We start from the raw sequence: 10,143 nt of genomic DNA, 5'->3' as shown, positions 1-10,143 counted from the left end.
GATGGAGAAGGAGGCCAGGCCCTCTTGGCAGGGCCTAATTAGTATAAAATGGACAAAGGATGGCCTGCTTCAGAGAGGACAAAAGAATGAGGATGAGATTCCTAGAGTTTTGCTGTCATCCACCCATTAGAGAACTTGCTGGAAGCTACAGCCCGTAGGAGGAGGTTATCTGTCACCCATACCAGCCCAACAGCCAGAGCTCTAATTTTCCTTTGATAAACCACCCCCACTTCCCAACACCACCCTTAGCAGTATTAATTCAGATACCCTCCCTTCCCCAACAAAAGGATGGGCTAGACTCTAAAGTAAGACAGTGAGATTGAATCCCTGACCTTGGGTAGAGCTGTTGGGAGAGAGGCCTCTCTTGCTGCTGTGTTGCTTAGCTATGAGAAATTCTGTCTGCGAATGAAGCAGGTTTCCTTGAAACTTAGATTGAACCCCTGGATCCAGACATGCCTGAAGCCAGCAATACTGACTCAGTTGCATGAGTCGAGAAATTCTATGTTACGTTTCAGTCAGTGCCAGTTGGGTTTCTGCCACTTCCATTGGAAGAGTTATTGTTCATTTGTCTTTGCCCCAGAAGAAAGCAAATTAATTCATTCAACCAGTATTTATTGAATATCCACGCTCAGCCCTCTGCTGGGTGATGCCGGGGACAATACAGTGACCATGACAGAGCTTGTTCCTCCCTTCCCGGCGACCCTAGTCCACCAGAGAATAAACAACCCCAAACTATTTAGCAATGAGGGCCAACATCTACCATGAAGGAGGAGCTTGGGGAGCTACAAGAGAGGCATTGGTGATGGGGTGGGTGGGATCCCGGAAGGGTCCCCGGAGGACAGGACTTGAAATTGACACTGAAAGATGGGCCAGAAATCAGCAAAGTGAAATGACGTCAAGGGCTAAGGGCCCACGCACACATGTCCCAGGGTTTCGGGGCACCTCCAAGTCCCAGCAGGGCTCAGAAACCTGGGAAAAGGTCTTTGGTGAGGAAGGAGGGAAGCTTGAGGGAGGTGGGAAGGGGAGAGGTGAGGCAGCCATCCAGTCCGCGGCCGGAGGAGACAGGAACAGGAGGAGGAAGAGGCCGAGGCGTGCATGTGGCCTTCCTGTCCCTCACAACGTGGTGTAGAAATACATGGCCATCAGCATCACAGGCAGCTGGGGGAGGAGGCAGTGGAGTGAGGGGCGCTCCGGCCCCACACGCACATCCCGCCTAGCCCAGAGGCTCCCCACCTCTCACCGTCCACATCAGGATGGCAAACCCAAACCACGAGATGCCCCACGTGTAGCTGTCGATGGCATGGCTGATGTGCTCGAAGCAACCCTGGGAGGGGGAGAGACAGGGGGTGGGGGTTGAGAAAACGTCACCATGAGCCCTTGGGAAGGTGATTTCCTTCCTCAAGCCCTGGTTTGCTCACCTGTGCAATGGGGGGTGTGGCAGTGTCTACCTCCCAGAGCGGTTCTGGGGAACCGGGGATGCGATGTGGAGCCCACGCCCCGCACAGGTGGGTACTGCCCTGTTGGTGGCTATGAGAGTCTGAGGGCAGTCTTGTCTAGAGCTGGCTTTCCATGCTGCCCGTAAGTTCCCAGGGTTTGAAGTCTGCCTTTAGGATAAGTGCAGTTTTGCTACGTCCTTTAGGAATGAGGCCAGGTGGGGCCCGAGTCTCACAAGCGAGTCATTTCCACGTAGACCCCTGCCTCGACTTGGAAGCAGCAGAGAACGAGATTCAGGGTGTCTGTCCTGGAGTCAGGTGGGACTGAATTGGGGACCAGCTCTGCCACCTGTTAGCTGTTGGAGCCTAGGAATGATTCTGACCCTCTAAGCCTCAGCTTGCCCGTCTGTGCAAGTGGCAACCCTGACGCACCGGCCTCCGAGAGCACTTGTGGGGATTCCATGGGACGACACGCACGCACACGCGCGCGCGCACACACACACACACACACACACACACACGCACTCCGCACAGAGTCGGGCTTGAGAAACGGCTGGGTGACTCTGACAGCGGTGATGGTTTGCACAGGCTCCTCTCTCCATGACACCTGATCTAAGACGTGGCTGAAGCCCCCCCCCCCCCCCCCCCCGCCCCGGGGGTCAAAAGCAGCCAGAGCAACCACTGGGACTGGTTCTCCTCCCAGCTAATCTCCTCTGGTTTCAATCTCTGCCTCTGCACTCACCTTGCACTAGTTAAAGCGCCTAGTTGGGGCCCGCCCTCCTGAAATCCAGCCCCAGCTCCATCCTTCACTAGCTAGTGAGCTCCGTTTCCTCATCCTTAAAATGGGATCATTCTAATCTTTGCCTCCCAGGGCTGCGGTGAGAAATCAGACAAAAACTTGAAACACCTAGAAGAATGCCCGGCACCACGCAAAGGCTCGATAAGCGATGGCTGGTGTTGCTGTTGTGCGATAGCTGTTATTGTTGCTGTTCTTATTCCCAACTGAGAAAAGCCGCAGGTGCCAGGCCCTGGGCCTCCCCCGGACTAGCAGAGGGAGGGAGGGACCGACGGGGAGAGGGTTGGGCGAGCCAGAGAGAGGGGGGAGAAAGAAAAAGCCAGAGAGGGGAGGAGAGGACGGGAGGGAGAGATAGAAGAAACCGGGGCGGCCAGACCTGCAGACCGGTGGGGGGGGGGGGGGCGCACCTTGGTGAACAGGTAGTCTGTGTGGCCCAGGCGGCAGCCTTCTTCATTGAGGGGAATGAAGTTGCCTGTCCGCCGACAGCATAATGGGGGCCAGGGGAGCACCACCTCCGGGGTGGCTGCACGGAAGGCCGAGGTGAAGTTCACCCAATCCATAGGACCGGATGTGCCACAGCACTCTTGCTGGAGAGAAAGGCCAGAGTCAGGCAGGCTCGGGCTCGGAGAGGACAGCCACTCGCCCGAGGTTGTAGAGTGAGGAAGCTGGGCCTGACTCCCCCATGTCCTCGGCTTCGCAGGGGCGGCGGCGGCGGGGGGGGGGGGGGGGGGGGGAGCCAGTGTCCGTGTGTGTGAACAGGGAGCAGAAGATATTTGTCCCGTCACCAAGAGGCTGGTGGAGGATTTGGATCAAACCCACCGTTTCGTTACTTATTTTAAAATTCTTTTGAATTAGCTGTCAACAAAACCCGAAGTAAATGACACCCAAAGGCAGAATTTTGGCTTCTTCTGGCCCCTGTGGGTGTTTAATTTGTGGCCGTGAATGATAAAAACATAGGTTCCTTCAAATACGAGTCCCCATCTTGGCTAGCTGTATGACTTGAACCGAATTGGGACCTCAATTTCCCTTGGGTCCTCAATATTCTTCTCTTGTGCCACATCGCATTGGGTTTAATTAAGAATGTGGCTTCGGGGGCGCCTGGGTGGCTCAGTCAGTGAAACAGCGACTTTCGGCTCAGGTCATAATCTCGCGGTTCACGAGCGTGAGCCCCACATTGGGCTCTGTGCCGACAGCTCAGAGCCTGGAGTCTGCTTCGGATTCTGTGTCTCTCTCTTTCTCTCTGCCCCTCCCTCGCTCATGCTGTCTCTGTCTCTCTCTCAAAAATGAACATTAGGAAAAAAAAAAAAAAAAGAATGTGGCTTCTGGAAGCTGCTGGTCTGGGTTTCAATCCTTCTGGTTCTGCGACCTACCAGCTGTGTGACCTTGTGAAAGCCACGCAACCTCTTACCTTGGTTTCCTCATTGTTAGAAAGCTGATCTCCTTTATGGGGTAGTTGTGAGGAAAAAGTAAGCTTTAAAGGTGCTTTGAACAGTACTAAAGAAGTTAGTACTCATTACATTTCGTTATTATGATTACCATCATTATTAAGAAGGTATGTGTAATGATTAAGAGCAGGGACTCTGGTCATAGGCTGTCAGATCTTGATCCCAGCTTACCAACCACGTGACATTGGACAAGTGACATTCCCTTTTTGGGCCTGTCTCCTCATCTGGAAAATGGCCATGACCAGCCCTCCCCACCCCCCATAAGAACCGCAGGAGTGGGTATCATCTACCAGTGGGCATAATGGGAGCCCTAGCTACCTCAGAGTCCCAGGTCCTCCAGCCCTCCCCATCCCTTCGCCCGCCTCAACCCCCCCCCCCACCATGTCCACCTCAATCATGATGCGGTCCCAGAGACGAGTCAGTTCCCGGCCCTGGTCCGTGTCTGCACTGTAGAAGGTCAGCATCTGCTTGGTAATCAGGGATGGGTTGGACACCATCTGCGGAGGTCCAGGAAGAGCAGGATGCAGTGGGGCTGGGTGGGGCGGGAGGTCAACCTCCACCCCACCCCCAGGCCCAGACCCTTGCCACCCTCCCCCAGGTCATGCCCCTCCCCTGGCCTCTGCCCAGCTCACATAGTCTCGGTGAGTGTAGGATGTGATGCAGGAGGCGCACTCAAAGATGTAGACGATGAGCATGAGCACCAGGTACTGGGGAGAGAGGGAGGGAGAGACAGAGGGACAGCCCGGTCAGGGCAAAGCCTGTATCAAGTCACACCCCTTCAAGGGACGGACTGATGGATAGAAATGCAACTTTATTTTATTTTATTTTAATGCTTTTGTTTATTTTTGAGAGAGAGAGAGAGACAGAGCATGAGCAGGGCAGGGGCAGAGAGAGAATTCTAAGCAATTCACAGAATTCTAAGCAGGCTCCAGGCTCTGAGCTGTCGGCCCAAAGTCCGACGTGGGGCTTGAACCCACAAACCATGAGATCATGACCTGAGCCGAAGTCAGATGCCCAATCGACTGAGCCACCAAGGCGCCCCTAGAAATGCAATTTTAAAAAGAAGCGTAGGACAATGTGAACGGTAGCATCTACGTGGTGGGTGTTCGTACAGGTGTTCCCCGTTCAAGTCTTTCACCTTTTCTGTGTTTTGATTTCTGTATTTTTTATAATAAAATGTTAGGAACAAATGAAAGCAACAGAAATATGTAAAGTATTTCCTGAAGCTAACTAATGGCCTGGGTGCAGTAAAATAAATATCTACCATAGGAGAAAAAAAAAAAAAGACATTCTTGAGACAACCAGGAACATTTGGTTGTCTGTTTGTCTAGTCTGCGTTCAAACAGATATCGGAAGAGAGATATGAAAGAATTTGGGTGGGTTTTGTAGGTGCACCAGTGGCATGATGGTTGTGCATAAGAAGAAAAAAAGCTCTTCCCTCACCCCACGCCCTCTGCCTCAGAGCAACAGGGGGTGGAAAGTGGTCGTGCTAACCCCTCTGCCATGAGCTGAGACGCTGCAGTATAACACGTCTGACTGCTCGAAACAGTGTCCTCATCACAGAGAAATGTGCACTCAAATATTTATGGGTAAATGACTTGGTGTCTGCAATGCACTTCAAAATACCCCAGAAAGAAGAATGTGGGCAGGCAGGGGTGGAGCAGAGGGGACAAAGCTGGCCAAGTCTATGGTCGATGTCGTTGAAACCAGGTGATGGGGGTGCAGGGCTCATGCCACTCACTCTGCTCTATGTTTGAAATTTCCCGTAAATTTCCCATAAAATTCTATGCCTTACGTGGAAAGATGCTCAACGTCACTCATCATCAGGGAAATACAAATCAAAACCACACCAAGATATCACCTCACACCCATCAGAGTGGCTAAAATGAACGACTCAGGAAACAACAGATGCTGGCGAGGATGTGGTGAAACGGGAATCCTCTCGCACTGTTGGTGGGAACGCAAACTGGTGCCGCCGCTCTGGAAAACTGTGTGGAGGTTCCTTGAAAAACTAAAAATAGAACTACCCTATGACCCAGCAGTAGCACTACTAGGAATTTACCCAAAGGATACAGGAGTACTGATGCATAGGCACTTGTACCCCGATGTTTATAGCAGCGCTTTCAACAATAGCCAAGTCATGGAAAGAGCCTAAATGTCCATCAACTGACGAATCGATCAAGAAGATGTGGTTTATACATACAATGGAATACTACTTGGCAATAAGAAAGAATGAAATCCTGCCGTTTGCAGCAACCTGGATGGAACTGGAGGGTGTTCTGCTAAGTGACATAAGTCAGGCAGAGAAAGATATCGTATGTTTTCACTCATATGTGGAATTTCAGAAACTTAACAGAAGACCAGAGGGAAGGGAAGGGGAAAAATAGTTTCAAACAGAGAGGGAGGCAAACCATAAGAGACTCTTAAATACAGAGAACAAACTGAGGGTTGAAGGGGCAGGGGCGCGGCGGGGAGGGGAAAATGGGTGATGGGCATTGAGGAGGGCACTTGTGGGGATGAGCACTGGGTGTTGTATGTAAGCGATGGATCACGGGAATCTACCCCCAAAGCCAAGAGCACACTGTATGCACTGTGTTAGCCAACTCGACAATAAACTACATTAAAAAATAAAAAATAAATAATGAAAGATTGAGAAACAAAGCAACATGTTAGTGACTGCTGAATTTAGAAAGATTTGTGGGAGTTTACTGTTGCCACGATTCTGTAAGTTGGATAATTTTTCAAAATAAAATGTTTAAAAATGTTCTCCAGTCGGTAACCAATGTTCAATTTGCAATATTTGCAATAAACTATCATGTGAAAAAATGCCCAGTTAAAAAAATAAAAATAAATAAATAAAAAAAATTAAAATAAAATAAATAAATAAAATTAAAATAAAATAAAATAAATAAATAAAAATAAAATTTTGTGTCTTAGTTAATGACAAACTAATAAGGGAGACAGCCACCTTTTTTTTTTTTTTTTTTCCACCAGTTGGGTGAGCTTTTAGGGCTTAGGTTAAATGGTTATGCCAGAGAATTCCGTGCAGGAAAGAAAGAAAAAGAGAAGGAGAGCCTTTCCAAGGCTCCATCTTACAATAAGGCCCAGGTCCTTACCAAGGCTGGCAAGACTCACCCGATAGGCCCACCTTCCCCTTCTCGCCCTCATGCCCCTTGCCCACCGCCCACTGTACCCACTCCATCCAACCTCATTTCCTCTCCCTCCCCGCCACCCCCACTTGGCTCTGACTTCAGAGCCTTTGCCCTTGCTGTTCCCTCCCCCACGCATGCTCTTCCGCATGCTCTTCCTGTAGACTCAAGGCTCACTCCCTCCCTCACCTCCCCAAGGCCTTCGTTTTCTCTGGCTTCAGGCCTCCCCTGCCCCAGCTCCGGCCCTCCCTTCCCTCTTCGCTGTGCACTGCTGCTCCGTTGGAGCATCCTCCCCTGGGACAAGGGGTTCACCAGAGCCCCAGTGCCCAGCGCGGGGTTTGGCACGTGGTTCTTGCTCAATAAACGTTTGTCGATTGAATAAGTAGCTGCTCCCGGGAATCGAAAAGGCCCTGGATTGTAGAGGAGGCACCACGTTGGCTCTGCAGCAGTGGGGCCGGGATTAGAGGCCCTGCCTTCCCGAACGCCTGGGCTGTTGGCCTCTTTGAACCCCGGTTTCCTCAACTGGTAAAGGGGCCGAGAAGCATAACTTCGGAGGCTTCTGGGGAGATCGGCGGAGCTCATTTTCTAAACTGCTCAGCCTAGTGCCGGGCACATGAGGGGTGCTTGGGAAGTGTGGGTTCTTGTGGTGGTGGTCATTCCCGGCAGAAATTCAGAGCACAGGCTCGAGCTGAACTACTCGGGTTCAAATCCCGGCTCTGTCACCCACTCGCTGTGCAACCCTGGATAAGTGACTTCACTTCTCCGAGCCTCAGTTTCTACTCTGTCAAACGGGTTCACGAGGAGGATGGTATCTCATGGTAGGTTGTGAGGAATAAATGAGCCAATCTATGTAAAACATTTAGAATATAGCGAGCACTCCTTGAACGGTAGCTGTGCTGTCATTACTGTTGTTGTTCACGAGCACAGACTCTGGGGACCAACTAGCTGAGGTTCGAATCTCAGCCCTGCCACTCAAGAATCAGCCTCCTGGGCAGAGCTCCCTTGCCTTCCTCTCTGTGCCCCAATTTTCTTTGGAAATTGAGGATAACAGCTGAGCCTGTTACTGGGTTAGGGGAAGATTAAATAGGACGACAGGCCCAAGTATGGCACCATGATGAACACACACTCGTGGCCGCGGCGGTGGTTGTTACGATGGTTCCGTGTGGATGATCTCCGTGCCCACCCGTCCCCATGCCCTGCCCCCGGGGCCTCACCGTGAGGATCATGGACCGGCGGCAGCAGAGCGCCGCGCCCACTCCAAAGCTGGCCACCACGAAGAAGGAGAAGCCGCAGAAGATGGCGATCCAGGCGCCAGCGAAGACGTCATCCTTGCCTGAGACGCCCATCAGTGGGTACACGCGGTACTGGTCAGCTGTCACCCATACGGTCTCAGCAAACAGGGCCAGGCCTGACAGCTGGACAGGGCAACAGGTTAGAAAGGCTGGCTCAGGCGTGGCAGCCGGGGCTGCGGGACTCTCTGTGAACAAGTTCCCCTTCCGAGCCCCCACCGGCCTCGGTAAAGCGGGCTGTAAGAAGAAGGGCAAGGACCTCGCCTTCCATGAGTGGGGATGGGGCTGGGCAGAGGCCAGAAGGGAAGGGCTGCCCGGCCGGATCCCTGCCCCCCGCCCACATCCCAGCCGCCAGTTGCTTCAAGGTTACGAGGAGATGCCACAGACACAGCCCAGAGCGCACGACTGGAACAGAGGAGATGCTTGATCACATGCCCTCTCTCAATAGTATTGTTATAATCCCGAGCTGAGGAATCTGGCCGGGCCCGGAACAACTACAAACGCATCAACCCTTTGATCCACAATTCCGCCTGCAGTAATCAATCCTGCTCGTGCAGGAAAATCATAAACCCACACAGTCATTCCCTGTGTCACCACGTAAAAGGAACCGGCGTGCCACACGAGGGAGTGCTCTGCAGTCATGACAAAGGGCGAGGAGGCTGAGGACTCATGTGGAAGGGCCTACAGACTAGGTCAGCAGGAGAAACTGGGAGGCACAGAACAGGATGTGGAATGAGCCGCATCTTGGACAAAAAGGGAAGAAAATAGGTATACACATTCCTATTGCTTAAAGAAATTGTTGGAGAAACTAAAAATCTAGGTACTTCTAGGGATGAGAGATGGGAAGCAAGGAGAGAGGAAGACTTCTAGAACAGTGGCTACCTTTGACAACACTCACACTAACACTCATGGGGTATTTAGTGTGTGCGCGCCAGGCACGGTCCCACTAACTGCTTTCTGTGTGATAATCATCGTCACCAGCTGCAGAGTCATGCCGATACAAACAGTAACCGTGTGTCGTCCCACGCTCCGCATGAATCTGATAACTCATCTTAAACTCTCGGCATTCCTATTTTATCTCCATCTACAGATGAGAAAACTGAGGCCCAGAAGGATTACGTTGCTGGCCCCAGGTCCCACGGTAGAAAGCAGCAGAGCTGGGGTTTGAGCCCAGGCTGTCTGGCTCCAGAGCCATGTACAGGCATCACAGTTTAAAAAATTAAATAGTAATTAACAAGACATTGCTATGGTTAGTATTCATTACGATGGGCCTCCTGTGCCCCAAGCAGGCACTTTATGTCTATAGTCATGTTAACGAGGACAACATTTGTCAAGCACTTTTTTGGAGCTGAGGGTCAGTATGGATGAACCCACACAACAGTCCCCACAATGGGGACATAATCTATCGATGAGGAAGCAGAGTGATGAGAAGGAGAGTGGCTTGCTGGAGTTTGCAAAGCTGGGGAGCCGCAGAGCCGGGATTGGAATCCAGGCTGCCCTGGCTTGACAGCCTGCAGCCATCACCAACCCGGGAGTCCTGGGCCCTGAGCCCCCACCCCCAGGTATCCCCTCCTCCCTGCCCGCCCACTGGGCTCCCAGCACTGGGGGAGGTCTCACCAGAATAATGATGTTGCCCACCACCAGCAGTCCCACCACAACCGGAGACCCCTTCTCCGCCTCTGCTGCTGCAGAAGCCATAGTCCTGCTGGGGACACATGAGTGGGAATGAGGCCAGGAGGGGAGGGAAGCCCCACCAGCCTCACCCCACACCCCAGCTGCCGGGGGTGCTCCTGGCTCTCTGCTGGGCCCAGACTGGTGCTGAATGAATCTCCCCACAACCCTGATGGCGGGCCACTTTACAGACAAGGAAACCGAGGCTCATTGGCCAGAGCTCAGTGCTGGCCTCCCTGCACCTCATAGCTTCCTACTTTCCCTTGCTCATCCAGACCCTCCAGAGCCCCCTCCTCACCTTCTCTTTCCGAAGCCTCTGTGGTCAGCCCCTCCCACAGTAGCTGCCTATATATATGCCCA

At 52.3% G+C, this 10,143-nt stretch overlaps 1 protein-coding gene across 1 annotated transcript; it reads right to left on the bottom strand.

Annotated features, from left to right (window-relative positions):
* Positions 1-484: 484 nt before the first annotated feature.
* UPK1A (uroplakin 1A) lies at positions 485-9,810 on the bottom strand. Its single transcript, XM_032591282.1, has 7 exons — positions 9,730-9,810; positions 8,038-8,349; positions 4,307-4,381; positions 4,064-4,171; positions 2,637-2,816; positions 1,241-1,324; positions 485-1,158 (listed from the first exon to the last, which is right to left on the bottom strand). Exons 1-7 carry the CDS (start codon positions 9,808-9,810, stop codon positions 1,114-1,116), a joined length of 885 nt encoding a protein of 294 aa, XP_032447173.1. The 3' UTR covers positions 485-1,113.
* Positions 9,811-10,143: the final 333 nt, after the last annotated feature.

The sequence above is a fragment of the Lynx canadensis genome, chromosome E2 (assembly GCF_007474595.2).
Source record: "Lynx canadensis isolate LIC74 chromosome E2, mLynCan4.pri.v2, whole genome shotgun sequence".
NCBI classification, from domain to species: Eukaryota; Metazoa; Chordata; class Mammalia; order Carnivora; family Felidae; genus Lynx; species Lynx canadensis.
This window is presented reverse-complemented; position numbering and strand designations above follow the sequence as displayed.

Bases quoted from the DNA above. Each gene is read 5' to 3' on its own strand.
- UPK1A (XM_032591282.1), bottom strand. From the start codon at position 9,810: ATGGCTTCTGCAGCAGCAGAGGCGGAGAAGGGGTCTCCGGTTGTGGTG. The intron at 4,172-4,306 runs GTGAGCTGGGCA...GGACCTCCGCAG, and splicing joins CCTACACTCACCGAGACTAT to ATGGTGTCCAACCCATCCCT. The intron at 2,817-4,063 runs GTGGACATGGTG...CTTTCTCTCCAG, and splicing joins GGGACCGCATCATGATTGAG to CAAGAGTGCTGTGGCACATC.